This window comes from Panthera leo, assembly GCF_018350215.1.
Source record: "Panthera leo isolate Ple1 chromosome Y unlocalized genomic scaffold, P.leo_Ple1_pat1.1 chrY_random_Un_scaffold_81, whole genome shotgun sequence".
In the NCBI taxonomy this organism is placed as follows: Eukaryota; Metazoa; Chordata; class Mammalia; order Carnivora; family Felidae; genus Panthera; species Panthera leo.
In genome coordinates, this window is record NW_024962235.1 from 205946 (window position 1) to 231344 (window position 25399).

Consider the following 25399-nt stretch of genomic DNA (forward strand, 5'->3'; position numbering starts at 1 on the left):
CTGTATAGTAGTGTTAGGTAGCTAGCTAGATAGGGGGTAAATATGAAGAAGTTTCCTGAAACAGAGCCTGGAAGATAAAGATAATTTAAAACATGGAAGCACTTACAAGGCCTTGAAAATAGAATGAGAAGGCTCTGTGTGTGTCTCCAGGCATTTCAGTGGAATACAGACTGTGAAAATCTTGACATTTGAAGTGACGTTGAAATTTTTCCAGGGTTGATGAAATAAGCGCGACCTCAGAATGAGAAAGTACACTGAGTCTTGAGTAGATTCACACCTACCCTAGTGAAAATGCAGCAACTTCAGACCCATGGAGAAATCCTTAAACGGCACTAGAAGAGAAAACAGAAATTAAATGATAAAACATCTACAATTAGACCAACAAATGCCATACTTCTCAACAAAGATCAAAAACAGTAAAATTTTCTCTTCAAGGTGCTGATAGACTATAATGGTCAATTGGTAACTCTGTGTCTACTAACCCACCACTTGACAATAAGGACAGAACAAAGACATTTTCAGATAAAGAACATAGAAAAGGAGCCCTTTGGGAAGACAGTAATTGCGTCCAGAATGAAGGAGTTGAATCAAAAGCAATCATAAACAAAGAAATTGGTGAACAGATGGGAATATCTAACCAGTACTGATTATAATTTTAACATACCAATGCCATGGAGGTCACATATGGCACGTTAGGCAAGAGAGGAATAATTAGGACTAATGCTTTTTTAATTGCTCGTTTATTTTCAGTCATTGAGTAACTTGATATTTAATACAAATGAGTATATATGCTCAATGTTAAGGATAACCACTAGACAACTAGGAAGAGGATGAAAAGAAATTAAAGGCATAGGGACTGGAAAGGTGAAAACAAAAGTGTAAGTTTTCCAAGACAGCATGATTATGTAGGAAATCCAGGAAAAGACTGCATAGTCATGATTTCATTCATGTGAACTCTCTAGGATGAGTTAAGTTGGCAGAGGGTCAGGGGGACCCTAAGTTCATATGGTCCTTCAAGCAGAGCTAGATAAATATCAAATCATTACGAACACCCAGGAAATCAACCTGGGAGCTAAGAGAACAAAACTGCAAGTCAACAAGTCGAAAAATGTCCACCTCATGGAAGATAGGAGCTGTGTAGAGCTGATTTGGAGCAGAGAAGAACTGTCGATGCTGTGGATGGAGCCCTGCTTATAAAGATTTCCACAAGTTCCTTTACGCAGCAAAGCACAAAATCTGAAAGTTTACAAGTCTGCCATCACCAGGGTTATGCCTGCCTGACTTTTTCACTGTGGGGAAGGAAGGCAGTGACCCAGGTGCAGACAGCGTGGCTTCACGGTCCCCTTTGTCGCACAGGTAGAAAAGGTTCCCCTTCTTTCAGTGCATTGGGGCATGGCAGCAAGGCCTCCCTCATGAGAAAAACTCATGGCTCCAACATGCCACACTGTTCCCAGATGTAGAAGCAGAGACAGTGGCTGAGGCCATCAAGCTTTGTTGTTGGCCTTCTGCTGCAATTTGCCACGAATTCCAAACTGTGTGGCCATCAATCACTTTCCTGGGATGAACTGGAAAATGGGAAAAGGGTGGTGAGATTAAGCAGTGTTCTTTGATGCGGGAGTCCCTACTATTTGGAGTTTAGGCATCCAGCGTGTCCCTGAGATAAAGCATGGGGATACTATGCTGCCTGGCAGGCAGAAGGACTCAGGCACAGAGTGAGGGAAAGGATCTTATGAAAGTCAGGTACACAGGAGTGGTGATTGTTTGCTTTACCGAGATAGCTTCCCAGAAAATGGCAAGGACAAACTCTCCATTCCAGGGATGACGAACCAGGGAGATGCCATTTCCTGCCCCACCGATCATCAGTGACTGACCTCGGTGAGCTAAACAGTGCCAATAAGTGGCTACTAAAGCCACCTACACCAGGACTCACCCCTGTGCACCTCACAGGTGCATCTCTACTAAGGCATGAGATTAAGCTCAACATAACCACCGTCCCCCAGAACACCAGCACAAAACCCTCACTCAAAACAAGTGTACTGATTAAGAAGCGGAATCCTGCAAGAAGCCTGAAAGAAAGAACAGAAAGAAGAAGTAATGTCCAGGGATTTAATCAATGCAGGTATAAGATGTCTTCACCAGAATTGGAAACAACAATCAGGGTGCCTGGGTAGCTCAGTTAGTTGAATGTCTGACCCTTGATTTTGGATCAGATAATGATCCTAGGGTCATAGAATCAAGCCCTATGTTGAACTCCACACTAAGTATTGAGGCTGCTAAAGATTCATTCCCTCTATCTCTGCCCCTTCACCCAATTGTTCATGCTCTCTCTCAAATCATTGTTATCGTCGTCACCCTCCTCCTCCTCCTCCTCCTCCTCCTCCTCCTCCTCCTCCTCGTCATCATCATCCATCATCATCCAAGATTTTTAAAAATAAAACAAACAATCATAATGATACTTGCTATCCTACAAAAGCATAAAACACACCAGAGAATCCTTGCTGCAGATGTACAAGAACTAAAGTCGAGGCAGGCTGAAATTTTAAAAGCTATAACTGAGATGCAAGCATGAATGGATGCCATGACAATGGGGATGGATGAAGCAGGGGAAGGAATCAGTGATATAAAAGATAAAAAGTATGGAAAATAATGAATCTTAAAAGAAGAGGGAAGGAAATAATTGAATCACAAATGTAGACTTAAGGAACTCAGTGACTCATTAAAGTAATATAATTTATTTCATTGGAGTCTGAGAAGTTGAGCAGAGAGAAAAAAGTGCAGAACACTTATTTCAGCAAATTATAGCCCAACACACCCCTGATCTGGGGAAAGTCATAGACATTGAAAGGCAAGAAGCTCACAGATCTCCCATTAAATTAAACCAAAGCGAGCCATCACCAAGATATATCGGAGTCAGATTTATAAACTATAGAGAAAAGGAAGGAATCCTGAAAGTAGGAAGAAAAAAAAAACACAAAAAAACCAAGAAACAAACAAAGAAACAAACAAACAAGAAAACAAACAAAAAAAACACCTAAACCTACAAAGGAAGACAAATCAAATTCACAGCAAATCTGTCCACAGAAAGTTAGTAGGCCATACATGAGCTGCAGGATATATTCAACTGCTAAATGGGAAAACTATTCAACCAAAAATACTCTATTCATAATGGAAGCACTGATAAGAGATAAGGAGTCCCCCTAATAAAAACTAAATGAAGGTGTGACCGCTAAACCAGACCTGCAGGAAATATTAAAGGAAACTCTTTGAGTGAGGAAGCAAAGAACACAAACAACAAAGTCTAGAAAGGAACAGAGAAAACCTCCAGAAATGACAAGTTTACAGGTAATTACAATGGCAGTAAAGTCATATCTACTGATAATCTGACTATAAATGCACTAAATCCTCCAAACAAAAGAACCAAAGTAACAGAATGGATTAAACAATAAGAACTATCCATATTCCGGTTACCAGAGACTCATTTTATATGTAAAGCCACATGCAGGTTGAAAGTGATGAGATAGAGAACAATCTATCAAGTTAATGCACCTCAAAAGAAATCTAGGGTAGACATACTTATATTGGACAAACTAGACTTTAAACCAAAGACTATAAGAAGAGGTGAAGTTGGGAAGCATATCATAATTAAAGGGTCTAACTGTCAAGAATATCTAACGATTGCTGTGTCTCTGACATCTTTCTTCCTTCTTTAGGAAAGCCTGGCTTGCTAGATAGTTTCCTCTTCTGACCGGCTTTGCTGCATCCCAGAGGTTTTGAGTTGTGGTGCTATCATTTTCACTGACTTCCGTATACGTTTCAATTTCCTCTTTAAACCGTTGGTTAGCCCACTCATTCTTTATGAGGATGTTCTTCATTCTCCAAGTATTTGTTCCCTTTCAGAATTGTTTCTTGTGGTGGATTTCGAGTTTCGTAGTGTTGTGGTCTGAAAATATGCACGGTATGATCTCGACCTTTTTGTACGTACTTAGGGCTGATTTGTGTCCCAGTATATGATCTATTCTGGAGAACGTTCCATGTGCACTGGAGAAGAAAGTATATTCTGCTGCTTTGGGTTGAAATATTCTGAATATATCTGTTAAGCACATCTGGTCCAATGTGTCATTCAAAGACATCGTTTCCTTGTTGATTTTTTCATTAGATGATCTACCTGTCCATTACTGTGAATGGGGTGTTGAAGTCTCCTCCTATTATGGTATCACTACCGATGAGTTAAAATGTTTGAGATTAATTGATTTATATATTTGGGTGCTCTCACATTTGGCACATAAATGTTTACAATTGCGAGGTCTTCTTGGAGGGTAGACCCCTTGATTATGATATAAGCCTCTTCTGCATCTCTTGATGCAGTCTTTATTTTAATGTCTAGATTGTCTGACAGAAGTATGGCTACACTGGCTTTCTTTTGTTGACCGTTAGTATGTCGGATGGATCTCCATCCCCTTATTTTCACTCTGAAGGTGTCTTTACATGTAAACTGGGTCTCTTGTAAACAGCATATTGATGGATCTTGTTCTCTTATCCATTCTGTTAACCTATGTCTTTTGATTGGAGCATTGAGTCCATTGACATTTAGAGCGAGAACTGAAAGATATGAGTTTACTGCCGTTATGTTGTTTGTAGAGTCGGAGTTTCTGGTGGTTATATGATTATGAATATATTGAATATATATTCATATTCATCATGTCTCCCCTCAGAGTGTCCCCCTTAAAATTGCATGCAGGACTGTTTTAGTGGCCACAAACTCCTTTAATTTTTGTTTGTCTGGGGACTTTTTCTCTCTCCTTCTATTTTGAATGACAGCCTTGCTAGATAAAGAATTCTTGGCTGCGTATTTCTCCTATTCAGCACTTTCAGTATGTCCTACCACTCCTTTGATGCCTGCCAAGTATCTGTGCATAGGTTTCCTGCAAACGTGGTCTGTCTTCCCTTGTAGTTTAGGGACTTGTTTCCCTTGCTGCCTTCATGATTCTCTTCTTGCCTGAGTATTTTGTGAATTTGACTGTGATACACCTTGCTGAGGGTTGTTTTTGTTGAATCCCATGGGGGGTCCTCTGTGATTCCTGGTTTTTGATGTCCGTGTCTTTCCCCAGGTTACCAAAGTTTTCTGCTACGATTTGCTCACATAACCCTTCTACCCCTATTTGTCTCCCTTCCTCTTCTGGTACCCCTAGGATTCAGATCTGGTTCCTTTGGCATGAGTCACTGATTTCTCTAATTCTTCAATCGTGCTCTTTTCCTTAAGCTCCCTCGATTTTCCTGCTTCCATATTCTCCATAAGTTTGGCCTCTATATTGCTGATTCTCTGTTCTGTCTCATCCATCCTTGACACCGCGGCATCCAGCCGTCACTGCAGCTCAGTTATATCATTTTTCATTTCATTCTGGCCAGTTTTTACTTCATTTTTTCTCTGCACAAAGGGACTCTAAACTCCTTTGGACTCCAGCTAGTATTCTTACAATCGTGATTCTAAATTCTGCGTCAGACACCTTGCTTGCATCTGTGTCGGTTAAATCTCTGGCTGTCGTTTCTTCATGCCCTTTCTTTTCAGCTGAATTCCTTCCTTTTGTCATTTTGAGGGGAGAAGAGGAATTCATGAGGTAGAAAAACTTAAATGAAAAAAATTCAAATTAAATATTAATATTAAAAAATTAAGCACGTGAATAGAAAAAGTAGAAAAATGATGCTAGAGTCTAGGCATGTTTTGTCTGGGTGTTGAAAATGGTTTGATACAGTTGAGAAAAAAAACAGGGGGAGGAAAAATAAGAAAAAAATAATAAAAATTTTAAGATGAGAAATCGTTTGAGAATTTGAAAAAAAAATACACTGAAGTAGACTAAAATGAGATGATGGGAGTAAAACAGATTTTGTGAAATATACACAAAAATATACACAAAATATACACAAAAAATACAGAATAAAGTAGAAAAAGTTAAAGAAAATTAGTAAAAATTAAAAAAATATGTATCTTTTGTCTTTCTGTATTCAAGAAAAAGAAAAGAAACGAATTAGAGAAAAAAGATTTAAACTAAGGAAAAAAAGGAAATAGTTTGAAAATCTGAAAAAGGGAATACACTGTAGTACACTAAAATACATTATGGAAGTAAATAGAATTTGGAAAAAATTACATAAAGCAAAACATATAGCAAAAAGTGAAAAAATTATTTTAAAGGAAAGTGAAAGTGAAAATGAAAATTTTCACCTTCTGCAATCAAGAACAAGAAAAGAAACGAAAAAGAGAAAAAAGAAAACAAAGAAAAATGGAAAACGTTTGAAACATTGAAAAGGTGTACACTAAAATACAATATTGGGAGTAAAATAGAATTTGAAAAAAAGTACGCAAAAGTACAAAACAGTAATATAAATTAAAGAAAACATATTTAATGAGAATTGAAAATAAAAATGAGTTTTCTCTCTTGCTGTATTCAAAAAACAGCGTAAAAGAGAAAAGGAAAAAAGGAATGAAAGAAAGAGAGGAAATTGAATCGATGGACCTGCTAACAGATTGAAGTAGGACTGAAGTTATTTCTCTTTCTCCTAGAAGTCAGTCTATGTACCGCTTTATAGTCCATAAACTAAGCCGGGTGTGAGACTTGTGCTGCTGAGAGCGAAGGTGGCCCAGCTAGGCGGGGCTCCGTGTAACCGCTCTGTTGTCCACTAGATGGCGCTGCCAGCCCACTGGGGTGGATTGTTGCCACTCTCCTTGGTGCATATGCACATGCCCAAGAGCGGTGAAAATGGCGCCATCCAGCTACCCAGTCTGTTCTCCTGGATCAGCAATCACACACCCGTCCTCTGTCTTCAGCTTCTGTCCACTGCGCGCTTTTGCATTCTCCGTGACCAGGCCCCAGGGAGTACCTCTCTCCTGAGTTGCGTCTCAGATGCGCTGGTTTTCCGGGCCCCTTACTTCTGAAGGACTGCGGCTTTGACCCGTCCCGTCCCTCTGCAGAAGGGTCTCACCGAGCAATGGCCGAATGAGCAATGGCTGAACGTAGGCTGCACCTAGGAACGCTTGCTGGGCCCTGCTGCTGCCAGTGCTCCGACACTATGGACCAATGCCAGCCCGCCCCACAAAAAGTTTGCAAGTCAGTGTAACCGCAGCATTTCAGGGATTACGGAAAACCACAACACACATCTGGCACCAGACTTCACGACACTTAACGACCTTGTTCCAGCACCAGCAAATGGGGTGTGCATGGACCAGGTGGCTTCAACAGTCCCTACCAAATGTCTTTCCAGCAGTGGAACCACCTTTTTCTGAGTGGCCTGAGAACCTCCTACACGACCCTGTTCCTGAGAATTAGCCCTTCCCACCACAGCACTGCCAGGCATAGAACTGCGGATTTGCAGACTTTGCGCACCCTGTTTACAGTCTGAATGGAATTTAAACCCTCCTATTTCTCCTTTCTCCCATTTCAGTTTAGTCCGTGCGGCCACGTCCAATTTTCCACATTCTCTCCACCTGCTTTGGGGATGGGTGGGTTCCCTGTATGCTCTGCCCCCGCTTCCACCTGCCCAGTCTCCTTCGCCTCTCCGCGCACAAAAGCACCTCCCTTCCCATGCCTCCTCGCTCTCCAAGTTCACTTCTGCATGCCACGTACCTGCTGAATTCGGTGGTTCAGGATATGCAGATTGCTGTGCTAATCCTCCAGTCAGTTTCCTGGGTGGGTAGGATGGTTTAGTGTTGGTCTGGCTGTATTTCATGCACGCGAGACACTTAAGAAGCTTCCATGCTGTCTGCCATCATCTTGGCTCCTCCCCAAAGGGGTGAGATCTGTAGTACCCGTTCTCCAACATCAGCTATCCCACAGGACAGACCTGGTCGGTGACAAACCTGAAAAGGACATGTAGCAAAAAGGGAGGCCACCCTGGAGGGGGAGGCAGAGAAGTGGCTCCGGACCTGGGAGGGGAGGCAGGGGCTCAATTGCCGGAGCCACGCCCACTGCCCTCCTGCTGATTGCTCCTGAACAGCAGCCCACTGCTCACCTAGGCAGAGCTCCTTCACCCCAAGGACACATGGCCACAAAGTTCACTGCCTCTGCCTCTGCCTCTGCCCCACCTGCACGTCAGCCAGGGCCACTGCAGTGTCCGAAGGGCCACAGGGCCGTGGGCATGCTTCCCAAATGCTAGTGGGCTCCGGAAGGAGGCAGCAGGCATGTAAAAGCCTTGGGCCTGGACACTCCACCTGAGGGCCTAGTCTGGAGCCTCATGCCTCAAGTTCCCTTTCCTTGTGCTCTGTGTCCCTAGCCTGAGATTGGGCTAGGGCCCCAAACCGCATGAGTCATGGTCCGCAAAGCACTGACATTCCTGACAATACCAGGCCTCCATTCTGCTGGAAGAGGGCGTTCAAGGGTCCAGGAATCACAGCAACACCCCTTCTCTCAGTCCCAGATACTGACGCTCATTCATAAATGAACACACACACACACACACACACACACACACACACACACACACACGTACAAACACACTTCCTCCCTGTGGCTATCTCCAGTTGTGACTTACTCTCCTTCCTCTGCCTCCTTCGGTATCCCTCTGGTCTCTGTCTGTCTCTTTGTCTCTGTGATAGTTTTCTTTTCAGAACGCTTCCTCCCACCCCACCTCCGTCTCTCTTTCTCTTTCTCTGTCCAGTCCTTGTACCGTATGAGTTCATCTGGGCTCCCGTGTGCCGTGCATGTCCATATGGACATAGTAGGCTGCTGACGGCACAGGGCTTCAGGGGAACACGCAAAGAAACACACAAGTAACAGGGGTGAGAGCACATCCAGACCTCCCAAGCCGTGACTGCCTCCAGGCAGCCCACACAAGCTGGGTATACATGTGAACCGTGAAAGGTCAGTCCCTTGGCCCTTGCCCTGTAGGTTGCAGCCAGCTGGGAGGTACTGAAACCCAAGACACTCCCCAGGGTTGAGAGGGGCTGAGGTGAGCGCAGGGGTCGATAGGCTGGGAACCTAGTCGTGGCTGGTGTTTCTCCACCTGCCACATTCCAGTTTTGTCGGTACTGGAAGGTTGGTATCAGTTGTGGCTGTCTTTCCTTGGCATCTCAGTGCAAGCTTCCTTGACCCAATGGAGATACTGAATCTGCCCTAGTTTTCAGCCAGCTTTGGGCCCCAGCACAAATGCATGTGTTGTGTGAGGGGGGAAAGCAAGTGTGAGTCGTGGGAAGGAGCTAGCCTCGCGAGCGGGATGTGACAGAGGGCACGTGTGAGTGCAGAGGTCCACTAGAGTGTCTGTGAGTGTATCGTGGCTGGCGCCTTTGAGTACTTTTGCGTGAGACCCGGCGTTTGCGCTGGCAGCGTGTGCGTGTCTGTGTCCACGTGCCGCGTGGCCGTGCATCTTTGTGCCTGAGTGAGTGTGCGTAGGCCGTTGGGGAGCAAAGGAAAGAGACTGGGGGCTTTCCTGATTTGGTGCGTACCGGGGTGGTTCAAGTGCCAAAGTTCAGAGAGTGCCATCCCTTTGCTCCTGGGATCGCGCATGACAGGCAGCCTCCCCTAGGGTGGTGTCCTCTCCATGTCACACACCTCTTGTCACCGAGTGACAAGAGTTTTCCCTAGCGGGAACAGTGTTCCCTAGCGGGTGCACTGCTAGCCTGCTGTCATGACATACATGTCTTCTTGGAGTAGGGATGGACGTAGGGCGTATGCAAAGGAGGCAGACCAGATGCAAACCAGGGTGCAGACAGCGGGCGCACAGCTGAAATGCGTTTCACGGACAGCTACGCTGACCCGCTCAGTGGATTTGCCAGACTATGGGCACGATGACCAAAGGTGGGGGTGTAAACGTGAAAAGCGTGGAGGTCCCCCTTTTCCCGTGTGTGTAGATAGCCTCGTGCCCAGGCCGTACGGGACGCCGGGGGGGGGGGGGGGGGGGGAATGTGAAAGTCCCCTTTTCATTGACAGAGGCCAAACAGGGCACGCAGAGGGCTAAGTTGGAGGCCCCTGGAGGCGCCGCACTACCGAAGCCCGGGGCTCACTGTGTGCCGTTACACGCCCGCAGCAGATTCCCACCGCCCTGAAAGGTGGGGCCGCCGACGCCACGCCCACTGCCGTCCTCATGATTGGTCCTGGAGCCTGGCTGGGAGTCTGGGCGTGGTTTGCAACGCCCTCAGCTTCAGAGCCGCATGCGCACTTCTGTCACCACAAAGGCCTCTGCGGCAGCATCACCACAGCGACAGCCACCGCCGTGGCTTCCTGGGTACAGCGCCTGTGCGCATGCGCCCCCTGGGCCCTTGGTCCACGGCAGAAGGCGGGAGGGCGTTGTCAGCCATTGTCGTCAGGGCTCCACTGACTGGGTCTGGTGAGGGAGGCCCGTGCTTTCACCTCCTGCCGCTTCGTTTGAATCTGCCCCACCTGCGGTCCTGGGCCAGCTCCACATGGCGAAGGATGTAGTGTCTGGAAAATGTGGCAGTGCCCCGTAAACTGCGGTCGCGTTCGTCATGGAAGGCGGTAGTCAAGAGACCCGGGCTCGAGGGCATACAGTATTCCTGGACGCGACTGAGGCGCCACACGACGATGGTGTCGGGGCCAGAATGCCCCGAAGTGCACAAGAATATCCGGTCCGACGTGAGACAGAGGTGTCCGGCCGAAGGGAGGATTTGAAGCTGCTGGTGGACAACATAATATCGGTGGCGGAGCTGTTGGGCCTGGTGGAGGAGGGAGTTGAGGCGGCGGCCACAGAAATACACGTTCTTGCAGATGAGAAGGATGACCAGAGGAAGCATGAGGAAGACGAGGGACAGGCGGGGGAGCAGGATAATTATGTAGAGGAGGGACAGGAGGAGGAAGAGGAGGTGGAGGATAAGGACCAAGAAGAGGGGGAGGAGGAGGAGCGGGAGGAGGACGAGGAGGAATGGGAGGAGGAGGAGGAGGAGGAGGAATGGGAGGAGGACGACGACGAGGATGAGGATGAGGATGAGGAAGATGATTTTCAAGAGGAGGAGGAGTGGGAGGAGGATGACGATGAGGATGAGGATGAGGATGTGGAAGATGATTTTCATGAGGAGGAGGAGGACGAGGAGGAGCAGGATCATAAGAGAAGTAGGAGGAGGAGAAGTAGGAGGAGGAACAGGAACAGAAGGATTAGGAGTAAGAGGAGAAGGAGGGGGAAGAAGGTCAAAAGCCGACGATCAGGGGGAGGAGGAGCAGGGGCAGGACCAGCAGCAGGAGGAGCAGGAGGCCTTACAAAAGGAGCAGAAAGAGAAGGGGGAGGATCAGGAGCAGAGAGATTAGGAGGAGGATGGGGAAGAGTTAAGGGAAGTTGCGGAGCAGGAAGCGGGGGAGCAGGGGCAACAGGATTTACAAGAAGAGCTGCAGGAGGAAGAGGCAAAGCTGGGAAAGGAGGAGAAGGAAGAGATGGAGCTGGGGCACGAAGAGCAGGAGCTGAGGAGCAGGAGAAGGAGGAACCAAAGTGGAAGGAGCAAGGTGGCTGGTGCCTGGGGAACGCACAGGAGCTGCACGTGAAGCAGGAGGAAGAGACGCAGATGAGTGCAAGCCTACATCCTTTCCTGTCCTTGCTCGAGGCTCTTCAGACGGAGGTGCAGCCCTTGAATACACATGCCAGCCGGGAGGACTCTCAACTCAAACCCAGCATATGGCAGAGGCGGCAGCGTCATCTGCAGCAGAGAAGTGCCCTTATCCAGGGCATCCGTGGTTTCTGGGCCAAGGCTGTATCCTTCCTGCTGCTGGTGGAGGGTCCAGAGGGGGCTGGGCTTGCGCAAGAGGAAGGAAAGGGCGGTGCCATTTAGAGGAACCCAGGACAGGGACTGGAGCTAAGCCGCGCTCCAGTGGCCGGGAACGTGCAAACGTGATCCCATCCGGTGGTCCTGGCTCTGCAATGAGTGTGGCAGGAGGGCAGTGCCGGGGTGGGGGAGGCATGTGTGCTTTACGTCGCACCTGGCACGGAAACAGCGCTGGGAGAGTGGGGAGTGGCGGTGGAGGTCCAGGCCAGGTCGGGGAAATGACCGAGGGCTTCTTCCCACACAAAGCCGCGTGGGGGCACGTTTCTGGGTCCCGCTAAGCATCTTGCTGCGGGGAAGGCGATGTGAATGCCCACTGGTCGGCGCGAGACCGGATGTGTGCTGTCTGGCTGTGTGGAAGTAAGCGTCCTCAGTGTCCTCACGAGCACACAAAGCTAGGCGTGGTTGCGGGCGTCTGGGCATGCACAGCCTCCTGTGCGTGTCTAGCAGAGCCCTGCGCGATCCGGAGACCCCGTGGGCCTGGACGCAGCCTGTGGGGAGGGCTTGAGACCCTGGGGGAGGACGCCTGGAGGCTGTCCACACTGGTTCTCTGGTTCGAGCTCTCTCACGCCCAGCACCTGAAGGCTCTTTGACCTGCGGCAGTTTGTGAACCACCCTCAGATGTCAGCCCTGATTAGTAAGCCCGATGAAAGCATGCTTCGCCACATGACCAATTTGAAGGTCGGCCTGGGAGTGGGAGGTGGTGTGGGTGGCTGGCTGTGTGGGGAGGGGAGGTGGTGGGGAGAAGTGATGTGTTCCTTCCTCAGGGGAGGGCGGGTCTCCTGGAACAAGATTTCACATTTCTGCCCCACTGTACCACGGCAGGTGGAGGAACACAAGTTTCCCAGGGAATGCCGGAAGATCCTGCTGTTTTTTGGCAAGAACTCCTACTTCCAGAATGAAGTCGTTACGAAGGAGTATGTCCTAGGCCTTGATGGTAAGTGTCCACTGACTGCATGGGCGGCAGTGGGTGGAGGGTTGAATGCGATAAGTTCTCTGGCGCCTTCTCACATACTCGTCTTCCTGCAGGGTATAGGGCGTCTCATTCCAGTCCCATCCAGTGGTACCCAAGGTACAGACAGGAGGCCTACAGACGCAGGCATGACAACAGCAGCCTCAACTTCTTCAACTGGTTCTCTGACCACAGCTTTGCCGGCTCTAGCAGGATTGCTGAGGTGGGGCCCTGTAACAAGGAAGGGAGGTGATTTTCATGGGTTCCCCCACTGCGTGGGATAGCTACCTGAGGCCTGGCCTGTCTCCCCTACCAGATAATCATAGAGGATCTTTGGCCCAACCCCCTGCCGTATTTCAAGATGAAGGAGGCCCCAGGAGAGAGAACTGAGAGGGAAAGAGGTGAGCAGCCAAGGGTGTGGGCACGGAAATGTGTGCCGTGGGGTCCAGGGCACAATTCTCTTCTGCATGGAGGCACCGAGACTCACAGCGGCACAGGAGGTGACCCCAGGTCAAAAGGGCATCAGCCTGAGACAGGGAGTCTTAAGAAGTAACGTGTCAAAGAGGCTTTGCCCCTTTGGGGAGCCTGAAGGTGGGAAGGGGGCTAGACAAAAAGAATGAGCAAAGCGGGACAACCAAAGCTGGCTCATCACATAGCACGGTGACAACTGTCATTCCCGGACCATGAACCCCACCCTCAGGCCTCCTACCACCATCCCACATGTTGTCTGGCTTCTGGATCCCCTTGTCAGCTTTGGCACAGCTTATCACACCCTCCCATCCTACTTTCCGTTTGGAAACATTCAAGCAACCTTACTCAGGGCCAAGATAAGACTCTCACCTGTCCTGTGTGTGTGTGTGTGTGTGTGTGTGTGTGTGTGTGTGTGTGTGTGTTGTCTGTGTGTACCCATATATCCCAGGGATATGCACGATCTTGAGAAGAGTATGAAGGAGCGTCGCACTTCATCGACCCCAGTGGAAACCCTTCCGATGCTCACCGATGGTCCACAAGATTCTCCTGGCCATGAAATAAGGACAAGGGTGGTGGTGACACGTGGCGCAGGGCGGGGGTCCAATACATTTGAAGAAATATAGAATGGGAGATAAACAGCATGAAGTGTTTGTGTGTGTCTTCCTCTCAGGTTCGCTCTGGGGCGTGTCCATGTATACATGCGGCTGTCCAGAGGTGTAAGTGTTCTGTGCCTGCACATTGGAGTTCCAAGGAAGGGCGGGACGTAGGACATTGTCCGTAGGGATGGGTCACACATTGGGATTGCATGTGAGGTCAGTAAGATTGAAGCAATGGGGACTTGAGTGAGGGAGGCCAGGGCACAAACCTGAGAGAAAGGCCAGTGCCCAGGTTCATAGCTTTCCTGTGAAAATGAGGAAATTCAAGGAAACGGAGAGGCCAGCACAGGCCAGGGATGTCCAATATTCAGGGTTTGGGCATGTCCATGATGGTGCCCCCAGAATCCCGCATGGGGACACCCTCAGTCATGTTGACTGAACCGCCACACAGGGAGGAATTCCCAGGGTTGATTACCCTCTGGTTTTCAGACGTCTACCAATGCAGACTGTCTTGTGGACAAGGTCAGGATCTCAGGACCAGCCACACATATTTGAGGGATTGTGAGCAGGTTGTAAGATTGGTGTCCAGGGGAAGGAACCGAGGGACCAGAGGCAGAGTGGGTGGGTAAGACCGATGAAGTTCTGCTTCAGGCAGAGTTGACAGGGACAACATACACACTGCAGAGAAAACAGCCCACTACAGTCTCACGCAACTCCAAAATCACAGCCAACTTTTCTGGTTCCACTTCCTGAAGCTGAGCCTCCCAAACACCGCTTCACTTATTCTCTCTCTCTCTCACACACACACACACACACACACACACACACACACACACACACACACACACAAGACTCCTGAAGGAGTCCTAGTGCTGATGCCCTTGTGTGAACTTTGCTGTTTCTGAAAAGACCTCTGGTTACGAATGGGTGGCCCAGATTGCAAGCCAACAGAGGGGAGGGTCGCGGGGAGGTGGGGCTCTTCAAGGGCACGAACACGCCAACCTCTCCCGTGTGCCCTCTGCCCTCTCATCATCAGCCGTGATGAGTCGGGTGATGCTCTTCCTCTGTGTCCACAGGCTTAAGCCGTGTGTCCAACACGCCATGTGAGACTTGTGAGAAGACTCCCAAGTGCAAACACCAGCAGGCGCTCAGGGAGGTCGCCTCGTCCCAGGCAGCCTGTGTTCCTTTGCCTGAGTGCCAGGACAAAGGCTGCCTCAGCCACATAGGGAACGATGGACTTGTGAGGCCTTAGCATTCTGTGCAGAGGTCCCCGGCAGGCCTGGAGCTTAGAAAGGACTGGGACGAGCCTCACCTGCGAAGACGTGAGTGCTGGGATACTCCTTACACAGCAGATGGCTGCTTGCCAGAGATGTCTGTGCTAGGGATGGGGCAAAAGCTCCACCGTGCGAGCAGTGCAGTAGACAGAGTTCAGCCTTGTCCATCGCAGGCTCTTCTGTATCCCCAAGTAACACGGCCCCCAGCACAGCGTGCCTGACACTGACCTCCCGACACTAATATTCCTGTCTCCCAAGCTGCCCAAGCCCCCCAGGATCCCCACTGCACAGCTCTGCAGTACAAGAGCCTTCTCTGCAGTGGCTCTATTCCAGAGAAGGCGTGGGCAGTCCCAGTGCATGGAGGCCTCTTGCCCCTATCATATGCAGACAACATGGTCAGCGGGGTGTCAGCACGCTGTGGAGTTGAGGATCTGTGCGACCAAGCCTTACCTCTTCCAGGGCAGAGGCTGTCGCACTCTCTAGAAGGGAAGGCAGGCCTTTCTCTCGCTGCTGTCTGCACACTGGCTGGAGAGGCACGTCTTCTCAGCTGCTTGATGGGTAAATGTCAGGGTACCCTGGAAAAGCTCCCAGTGCTGACCCGAGTCTTTGGGTGTGAACATCCAAAGAAAGTATGGCCAGTGATTGTGCAGTGGGAATACGGCCTCAGTGGTCATGAGGCTGGGCCCTTTGGGGCATCTTCCTGCACAAGCAGGCCGTTACTTGATAGGTCTTGCCGAGCAGGAACACTTTACGGGACAGGTGAACACAGGGTCCCCCACATGTTAATATCTCCAGCCAATACCTCCTTCGGGGCCAGGGTGACGTTTCCGCCCGGCCTGTCCCAAACACAAGGTACGGACAAGGTGTGGGTGTGGAATGCACTCATGGCACCCAGAGCCAAACCCTCGAGTGTGGACACTTGAGGTCCGTGGGCAGAGGCCTCGGTGCTCTGTGTCCGAGGGATTACAGCCCTCATGCTGCACACCCGGCATCCCCGGGTGTCCTCCCGTATCCGCAGCTCTCCCCGGGGAGCCCTAGGGTCCAGGAGCTGCTAAACCCCCTGCACAACTGTATCTGCTGCCCAGCGGCCTCTTCCACCCCAACATCAGCGTGTGTGGGCTCCAGAGTGCTGTCCCTCGAGAGAGGACACCCTCAGCAATTCAGGAGCCTTCTGACTTCCATGTCTCTGAACCACACGTGTCTCATTGGCCTGTCGGGATCGTCACGTTGTTCTCTGTTCACAGGAAATGTCTCGCATTGCCTGTGCTCCTCTGTCTCCCTGAGTGAGCCCTGGCGTGTTTGTGTCTTTTCCTGGCTTTGCCTGTGCCGACACCTCTCTGGTGATGCCTCCTTGCCTGGCCTAAGTGGGCACAGCTGTACCCGTGTAACCGCCTTCGTCTCTGCACACCTGTGTGTTGGGTCAGCTGTGGCTCTGGTGGCCTGTCTTGTCTTTGGTGTATGCTTCTGCGCTTGAGTGTGCTTCCCTCTGCATTCAACCCCTTTCTTCCACTGACAGATCCAGTTGCTGTCCTGCTGTCAGGTGGAGGGGCTTCTGCGTGTTCTGTTCTATGTTCCAGGAGCCAGAAATCCTTCCGTGCCTGTAGGACCTTCGTCAGAGGATTGGCCATGCACTCACTGCCAGCCAGTCAATGTCCCCAAATGCAGCTGGCTTGCTGTGAGCATTCCGTCACACCTCTATTTTCTGTCCTTCTGTTTTCAAACCCTTTGCGCCCGAGGGGCTCAAACGTCACTGGCCTGCACATTGCAGATGCAGGCGTAAATTGTGAAAAGCGGACCGGCAACGTTTTCCCACTTACTCTTTTGCCACGTGGCATGTTCCTGGCTGGGAGAGACTTCCCCCTGCCAGTGTGTGTCTCGTTTCCGTGTGCCTCCTGTGTGTTCTGGTCCCTAATTTGTCCATTACGTCCTACCTGGGAGTCTGATCCATGTTTGCAGGAACGAGGCTGACACCTTTGACTGCTGGGTTCTGAGCTCAGCTTAGTCCACCAGGACTAGTGCGTGCCTGAGGGACACAACGGGCAGTGACGGATGTGCCCGTATCCTTCACGTGCAAGCGCTCCGTCCAGCCACCTTCACCGGGACATTTCTCAGCGACCCCTCTTTGTTTGTGGTGAGAGCACTTGCCTCTGAGAAATCTGACGAGGCGGTGAAGCATTGCTTACGGCTGCCCTGTGCAAGTTAGATCTCCAGAACTCATGCACATGGCATGACTGCATCTTCACACCCGAGCCCCGACACCTCCTCATCGCACCCTCCCCTGATTAGCACCACTCTACTCTCTGGTGGACTGCATGCCTTTAACTCCTTTAGTCTCCTCAGGAAGCCATCAGGCAGGGCTCACCACCACTGTGCTTCTGTCAGGGGCTGGCTTCTTTCAGTGAGCCCAGTGCTTTCTGCACTGATGCTCAATGCACCCGCAGAAGGGTGAGCCACACTAAGCCCGGCGGCAAACCCTTTGGCCCTACATTTCCCACATGTGTGCCTGGTGGCAGAGGTGCACAAGGAGCCCGCCTGCATGCGTCTCCCAGGTCCTCCACAGGGTACAAAGTACCGCCTCAGGAGGCTGATCCGCATCACATGGGCATAGCTCTGCTTGCACGTGTTAGCCTTTCGTATCATACAGGCAGCCCAGACTTAGAAATCCTGCTACCTGCTTACAACTATCCAGCCCTCGTGCCTCTGCAGACGCTCTGTGTCTGTACAGACATTTGAGTCACGGTCTCGTGACCTTCCAATACAGCTTGATGGTCTGTCCTTAGCTTACAGCCTGGGATGCGGTTCTCACTCATTGTCCTCCCCTCGGGTGCGAGTTTCCTCCATCACTGTGGTGGAAGGTAACCTTTATCACCATACGTTGGCTTGAAATTACTGGGCGGATCACCTGTCTGCGTCCGGGGATCCGAAGGAGACCTTGGCTCTTTTGCTCACGGTCCACCCTTTCTCTGTGATGAGTCGCTTTGGATGAGAAGCTTGCCAGAGGCGAGGGGGCCTCAGAGTTGAGCACATTTCCTGGGCATCTGTGAGAACTTCGTTGGTTCCACTCGGAAAGCATTGACATTCATGGATGTGCAGCCTCTGCTTTTGCTTGAATTTGCCGAGCTTTGGGACGTGATTTCTTCCCGCACGTGCTGTGCCTAAACCTCTGCTGTGTCTTTCCGGCAGTCCCGTTTCCTGTCTCCTGCTGGTAAGTGCAGGGCTTCCAGCAGCCCTGTGGGGAACGGGTCCTTGTTTTCTTCCCTGCGGTGCCCTCTTCCTCACCCCGAATGACCTCATTGCAGCTTCCTTCTAGTTCAGCGATCGTTTCAGACTGCCCTTAAGGTCCAGGTGGGAGCGGTGCCTTTTGTGCTGAGGGCTGACCACTGTACAGCATTCGTCTCTGTGCAAATTGCACAGGTGAATTTCACCAGGTGAAAGTGCACACTGCAGTTGCCCTGTCTTCAGAGTCAGCCCACCTGTCTCCGCCTCGGCTGCCCCTGCTCTCCTTCCTCCTACCCTCTCCTTACCTCCCCCTCCCTTGTCTTCTTCCTGTCCCTCCCTCCCACTTTCCTTCCAGCTCTCTTTGTCTTCGTCTCCCTCCTCTCCATCACTAATGCCTCCCCCTGTCTCCGCCTGTCTTCCTTGTAATAGGTGCCCCTCTGTCTCTTCTTGTCTTGCTCCTCCTCCCTGTCTCTCCCGCCAATCTCCCCGGACTCTCCCTCTCCAGGCCGGTCTTCCCCTCCACTCGTCCTTCCTTCATCTGCTCTGCTTGCACGTGTCTCTCTCTCTCCCTCTATAGCTCTGTCTCTCTGTGTGTCTCTTTTTCGCTGTCTCTCTCAGTGGACCTTCTGTGTCTGGGTGCATGCTTCTTCAGAATTCTTGTTGGTGCCTGGGAAATGGGAAGGGAACTCGTCTGCTTTCGTGTGTACTAGTGAAAGCAGGCACAGGGCTTTCTCAGAGACAGACACAGACAAGTCTGCAATTCTCGGTGAAGGGCCCCTACGTGCCCTGCGTGGTTGGAGCCGTCCTCCTTTTAGTGGAAGGTTAGATTTCAGGACCGGAGCAAGCTGCTAAATCCTACTACCCCATCTCCCTGGCGCTCTGTACGGAGATCAGTAGGGCACCAGTGGCAGATGGTGCTCTGGGGGTTGTTCTTTGCTCTGCATTGCAGTGCAGTGAGGTCTACTGAGCTGTGTTCTTGCAAGGACATGGCGGTGGGGTGGGTCTAGGGTGGGTGTCACTGGTTCTGGGTGGGCACCCACCTTACCGCCGCCCTCAGCCTGACGGCCAAGGAGGAGATACCGTGCGGACGGCCATGTGGCCCCAGTAGGCGTGACACTAAGGACTTCTCCAGGCCTTGCCCCAGCTTCATGAAGAAGGGGCAAGGACGGAGCAGGGAGTGGCTCACGGCGTGGACATTCCTGTGCTGAATGCTCTGGTGCCCGCAGTGAGGCCTCTGGGGAAAGGGTGTATAAGCGACCACAGACTGCGCGATACCCGGGACCTCGCAAGTGAAGCCTGGAAGGTGACAGCGCTGAAGAGGACATGCGGCAAAACGGGGGCCACGCTGGCACCTGGGCACTTGCTCCAGAGCCTGGACCGGCCGCTGGCGCGCGCTTGCTGGCGGCCAGCACCCTGTCTTGCTGTCTTGCAACTGATTGCTCTGTGAACCTGGCTAGCTGGCCTGACCTGCCCTGGAACCACTTCGCCCCCAGGCCGCATGCGCACACTCTTCACTGCCTCTGTCTCGGCCCCTCCTCCACAGCAGCCACAGCCAATGCGGAGTCCTCAAATCCCAGAGCCTGTGCGCCTGCGCTCAACTTTGGCGGGCTGCGGCGAGAGGCTTCAGGGAGCTAATGGTCTTGCGGCCCAGGCTCCCCCCACCTGCTTCCACTTCCTTGTCCTTGTCCTGAGGCTGCCCTAGCTACACTGGGGCCGGGGCCGAGCGTCATGGCCAGCGTGTCGCGGTCCGGACAAAGCGGAGATTCCCGCCGACCCTGGGCCCTGATCGTCCCGGATGCGAAAGGTGGAGAGTCCCGGCCCCGCGGGAATGCAGGGGCGCTGGAGGGCGTGGGCTGGCCGCAGTCCCCAGGTTCAGGGGCGGCAAGCGCCCATCCTGTGCAGGAAACCCAGGCCGGGTGTGAGATACAGGTGGCAAGCCCAGCGGAGGAATTGGTGCTGATATTGGATGACGGAATGGTGGCGGCTGAGGTGGTGATCGGGGAGGAGGAAGAGGACGGCGAGGCGACCAAGGATGAGGTGGCTGGAGAGGAGAATTCTGAGGAAGCCAAGCCAGAAGCAGAGGACATGCACGAGGAGGAGGAGGAGGTGGAAGTTGAGAGACAGCAGCAGGAGGAGTTTCAGGAGCAAGAGGAGAAGCGCGAGGCAGATGCAGAGGCGGAGGAGGGGCCCCAGCTCTCACAGCCGCTGCAGCAGCAAGAGCCAGCGCTGCGTCCTGCCTCAGCCCAGGACCCGCTGGCAGCACTGGAGCGTCTTCAGCTGGAGATCAGCGCTGGGAATGCCCAGGATTCCAGGGCCTTATGGCGGCTGAAGCGCAGGATTCTTCGGAGGCAGATTTCTTACCTGGATCACAGAAGGGCCATCATCAAGCACATCCCTGGATTCTGGGCCCAGGCGGTATCCTGCCTTGTGCTGGTGGGTGATGGCGGGGGCTGTTGTGCAGGAGGGCTGGGCACTGAGAGCAGGGTGCCTCAGGGCGATGGCCCCCAGAGAGGAGAGCTGGGGAATGGTCCCTGGCCCTGGGTTGGTGTGGTCTGGGATCCAGTGTAAGGCCTTGGACAGGGGCGGTTGTTGGGGATGGGGGGACTTGGTGACTGGGTCTGTTTCCTCTAGGTCTCCGCCAACGTTGGCCTGCAGGCTGGTCTCAAATATTACTTGCAGACACGAGCCATGTGTCCCCATGCTACCAGAGCTAGGGTAGCACAAAGCAGCCTTCACTCAGAGCAGATAAGGCAAGGAAACATTTCGCTGCAAAATGGGAGAGTTACGCAGGCCGCACACCCACCTTCACATTCACAGGCTGTGCACGTTTCCTAGCAGTTCCTTCAAAAGAGAGCATTTCAGACACACACTCATGACCTTTAGTGGAACCACGCCACGCCCCTTTGCCAGACAGTAGGACGACTGAGACCCACTCCGAATGGGGTACAAGCTGCCTCCTCAGACCCTGACACACACACACACACACACACACACACACACACACACACACACACACAGAGGATTCTCTCCTGGTATCTCCACCCCTGCTTCCCTCTCTGTCCTCAGGCTCCGGCTCGGTCCCACCCATGTCTTTCTCTCCGGACTGGCTGTGTCACTGTGTCTAATCCTTTTCCCTCCTCGGCCCTCCTCGTCCGTGCTTCTCGATCTCTTTCTCCCTCCCACACCCTCCGCTTGCGGCGTAAATGTGCAGTCGGGTTCCTGTAAGCCATGTTATTCCATCTGGACTCAGGAGGCTGGTGACAACATAGGTCTTCACGGGAATATGCCAAGAAACCCAGCCGTGAGGAGGGGTCAGAGCACATGCCGACATCACAAGCTATGATGGGCTGCTGGCAGCCCACACAGGTCAGATATAGGAAGGAACTGTGAGGCGTGCAGGCAGTGGAGTCTCCCCCTGCTGTGTGCAGACAGCGTGGGAGGTACAGGAAGCCAACGGACTGCCCAGTGTCGATGGGGTCTGATGCATCTGCAGAGGCTGAGGAGTGTGGGGACTAGTGTTTCCTGGTCTTTCTGCACATGCCGTGATCTAGTCCCTTGCTCTTAGCCTGGGAGGGTTGGAGGGGGGCTGTGTCTGTTTCCACAGCATCTGAAGGCACAGCTCCTTGACACAGCACAGATTCTGAATCACCCCCAGTTGTCGGCCATGATCGGTGCCCAGGACAAAGACGTGCTCAGCTACGTGGTCGACTTGGAGGTGAGACCGGGGAGGCTGTGGCTGGGGGCCGTCCCGTCGGGTGTGGGATTTGGGCAGGAGAGGGTGAGGCAAAGGTGCTCACCCTCACAGCCAGGCAAGTAGCTCAGGACCCCGAGGGAGGACACTTGCCCCCTCCTGTCCCATTGCTCACGGCAGGTGGAAGAAGTGGGCCATCCCAAGTACCGCTGCAGAGTGATGTTTTTCTTTGGGGCCAACCCGTACTTCTGGAACCCAGTGATCATTAAGGAGTATCAGCTGAGCTTTGCTGGTAGGGTGTGGGTCCCATGATGGTGCGGGGCAGGGGGATGAGGAGCATGAATCAGGGGCAGGAGGGAGGGGGAGGGGGAGGGGCAGGTGGGTGGGGAGGAGGCCGTCAGCTTGCTCCTCAAATCCTCTCTTCCTGCAGGCTACAGGACATCGCGTTCCACTCCAGTCCAGTGGTTCTGGGATTATGAACGTGGAGCTCCCAGTCGCAGGCATGACCCCACCAGCCTTAACTTGTTCAACTGGCTGTGTGAGCACAGCTGCCCAGGGACAAACAGGATTGCCGAGGTGGGGCCCTTGAGGCCTTCGTCAGCAGTGGGGATGTGGGTGGCCCTGGGCCAGAGAGGAGAGTGGGCTATGCCCAATGTGGCGCCGGCCTGTGTCCTCTTCCAGATCATCATCGAGGACCTGTGGCCCAATCCCCTGCAGTACTACCTGAGGGAGGAAGGGACCAGAAGACAGTGATCTGACGTGCTCACGTGTCGGTGAGAACCCCAGTATACGGTGTGTTGACCTGCGTGTTGTATGGGCAAGGGAACGTGGGCCACACATTGGCTTGGAAATGGAAGGTCCGCCGACACAGGGACACAGGTAGCATGGGGAGAGGGTGGGAGGATGACAGGGAACCTGCAGAGACTCAGCTGCAAACACACAGAGGGTCGAAGCCTGCAAACCAAATGCAGTTGTGCTGTGGGCTGGGGCTTTGGAGAGCAACTCGGGAGGAGCAGTGCTTCACCACAAATGCTCCCCGTGGATGTCCGCCCTGTCCCGGGCTTCCCCCTGCTCCTTCAGTCTGGATTTGCCTGCCAGTCTTTGGGTCAGGAGCTGCCGTGTCCCCAGGAGCCACTGTGGTGAGAATCTCGCACTTCCTTCCATGTGCCCCACCACGCCATGTCCTCCCGCAACCCGACAGCCATTCTTAGAACTGGTCCAAGGCCATTGGGGGCTGGAAATGAATCCCTGGGTGAGAAAGCAAGGGGGATCGCAAAAGGGCGAGGCACAAGAGTGACACCATCTGGGATGTATCTGCAAATATCCCGTATCATTCTTGGTGTCTGTTGCGTGGGGGTGCGTGTGTGTGCGTGTACGCAAATGTGTCTGCGTGTGCCCACATGCGTCAGGGGCTCTGCATCTGTGTGGGCGTGAATGGCGCAGAGCTTCTATCTTTGCCCATGCAGAAACAATGGAGGACGCCACCAGTGCTGGAAGAGATGGGTGGATGAGTCTCCTGTCTTCTACGTGCCCCGGAGAGAATTGAGGAAGAGATAACGTGTGGCAGCCTTGAAGAGTTTCCACGATGTTTATGTGGACACATACAGGAAGCTAAAAACCCTTCTGGTTTTGGTGTGTGTGTGTGTGTGTGTGTGTGTGTGTGTGTGTGTGTGTATGGGGACCTGAGGAGGGACGATGAGGAAGGGACCTGAGTGTGACTGTCCTGCCGCTGCCCGGGTGATTCTGTGTGTGCAGGAGAGGTGCAGTACTGGGGTGGGGCCGGTGTTGCCATGTGCACAGAGGCCTGCCTTCTTGGGCAGGAAGAGCCTGGAAGGAGGAGGAGGAAGAGACAGACCTGTTATTTGGAGATTTATTGTATAGGCCAGAGCCGAAAGGCAGGGAAGGGGATTGCACAGTGGGACCAAATTGGTCCATTGGGTCGTGGTACAGTGTGGCCAGGACTCGGGGGGTTTCATCCAGGACCCTTGCTCCCAGAGGGGTGTTGTGTCCTTGGTGAGATAGAATCCAGTCAGCAAAGCCTCCAGTCAGGATCAGAGCTAAGACCACATGTCCCCGGACAACTCAGGAGCAGGCAGCCTTCTCATAGTCGATGCCAGTATACCTTGCTGCTGCCTCCCACACCCGGGGCTCCTTTGACCCCGAGCCCTGTCCTCAGACAGTGGCTCAGGATGGGAGATGTGTGAGGGGGAGGGGCAGGTGTGGGTTGTGGGCAGCAGCGAGGCTTATGAGTGGGAATTCATGGAGAGAGTACGCACGAGGGCAGAGATCCAGCGTGAGTTCGTGCGAGTGTGTGTGGGCGTCTGTGGCAAAGTGGGCCTGAGATCCGTGGTGGTGCCGGCAGTGTGAGCGTGCATATGTTCGTGCGATTGCGTAGCCGTGTGTCTCTGTGTGTGCAGGAGTGGGTGGTTAGGCCACTGGAGAGACAAGGAGAGACACAGCGGTCTGTGTGAATGAGGTGCTTATGTGGGACGGTCAGGTGCCAGAATACAAGAGTGCAGTCCCTTCCCTCCTGAGTCCTGATGGTAATCGCTGGGATGGGTGCAGTCGTTGCTGTGCCAGGGGGCTCAAGTCAGGATGCAAAAGGGAGATTGGTGCAAGGTCAAGAGGGGGGCCGAGGGGAGGAAAGCCTGTGTCCAGTGGCCAGTGGACCACTTGTGAGTAAGTGTGCTTGTGTGTGTGTTAGTGTGTGTCTATGTGGGAGTGAGTGTGTGTGTGTGTGTGTGTGTGTGTGTGTGTGAGTGGCTCTGGTGGGCCGACAGTAGCAAATACGTAGGGGCTACATGGTGTGCCCAGGCTTTGTGCACAGGGTAGCTAGGGAACCCAACCTGTCAGGCTACGTGGTGTGCAGAGGGCGTAGGTATTTCCCTGGAGGGAGCCGTCCAGCAAGAATCTCTGCTCTTGGCAGACGAGCCATGTTTTGTCACCAGTCAGCTCTTCCTCGGGGCTCTCCTCTCTGCTTCCTGTGCACCAGGCCCAGGGAAAGGGAGGAGCTGGGACCCTAGACCTCAGGTGACTTGAGTCCCCCAGGGGTGCCATAGCAGGGTGGTGTGGGTGTTCCATGTGTGGATGGGCAGGTGAGCAGCCTGCCAGCTGCTCTCTGAGGGGACAGTTCCTTGCCAGCAACACCTCTCCCCGCAGCACAAGATCACCACTGTCGCTGCAGCTGGGCTGGGGACATGTCAAGGTGTGTCCCAGAACTGTGTTCCCCTTGCATGTAAGTGGTGCCAGAATGCGCCTCTCAGTCCCTGTGCGGGTGACCCTGATTAGCCTCAGGCTTTGTCGACTCCTGGCCTCATGTAAATGGGGAACTGGGTTCCTTTCTCAGTGTCTCAGCGGTTGCATGTCGACAGAGGATGCTGTGGACATTGTGGTCAGGATTCTGACCGGGCTCCCCCCGCCCTGCCCCAAACCACAGTGGGCAGCACA

The 25399-nt window shown here is 52.5% G+C and overlaps 2 protein-coding genes across 2 annotated transcripts; both read left to right on the forward strand.

Moving 5' to 3' along the window:
- The first annotated feature begins 10450 nt into the window (after positions 1-10450).
- Positions 10451-13813, forward strand: LOC122212859 (testis-specific Y-encoded protein 1-like). The gene is made up of 8 exons (XM_042926837.1): positions 10451-10804; positions 11018-11051; positions 11184-11680; positions 12353-12430; positions 12575-12686; positions 12779-12924; positions 13018-13102; positions 13621-13813. Exons 1-8 carry the CDS (start codon positions 10451-10453, stop codon positions 13647-13649), a joined length of 1335 nt encoding a protein of 444 aa, XP_042782771.1. The 3' UTR covers positions 13650-13813.
- A 6122-nt stretch (positions 13814-19935) lies between these two features.
- Positions 19936-23572, forward strand: LOC122212855 (testis-specific Y-encoded protein 1-like). Its single transcript, XM_042926830.1, has 6 exons — positions 19936-20676; positions 21899-21976; positions 22133-22244; positions 22383-22528; positions 22634-22725; positions 23419-23572. The coding sequence occupies exons 1-5, from the start codon at positions 19990-19992 to the stop codon at positions 22703-22705; spliced, it is 1095 nt and encodes a 364-aa protein (XP_042782764.1). The 5' UTR covers positions 19936-19989; the 3' UTR covers positions 22706-22725; positions 23419-23572.
- The last annotated feature ends 1827 nt before the right edge of the window (positions 23573-25399 follow it).

Bases quoted from the DNA above. Each gene is read 5' to 3' on its own strand.
- LOC122212859 (XM_042926837.1), top strand. From the start codon at position 10,451: ATGGAAGGCGGTAGTCAAGAGACCCGGGCTCGAGGGCATACAGTATTC. The intron at 11,681-12,352 runs GTATCCTTCCTG...GACCTGCGGCAG, and splicing joins GTGGTTTCTGGGCCAAGGCT to TTTGTGAACCACCCTCAGAT. The intron at 12,687-12,778 runs GTAAGTGTCCAC...GTCTTCCTGCAG, and splicing joins GTATGTCCTAGGCCTTGATG to GGTATAGGGCGTCTCATTCC.
- LOC122212855 (XM_042926830.1), top strand. From the start codon at position 19,990: ATGGCCAGCGTGTCGCGGTCCGGACAAAGCGGAGATTCCCGCCGACCC. The intron at 21,977-22,132 runs GTGAGACCGGGG...TGCTCACGGCAG, and splicing joins GCTACGTGGTCGACTTGGAG to GTGGAAGAAGTGGGCCATCC. The intron at 22,529-22,633 runs GTGGGGCCCTTG...GTCCTCTTCCAG, and splicing joins GGACAAACAGGATTGCCGAG to ATCATCATCGAGGACCTGTG.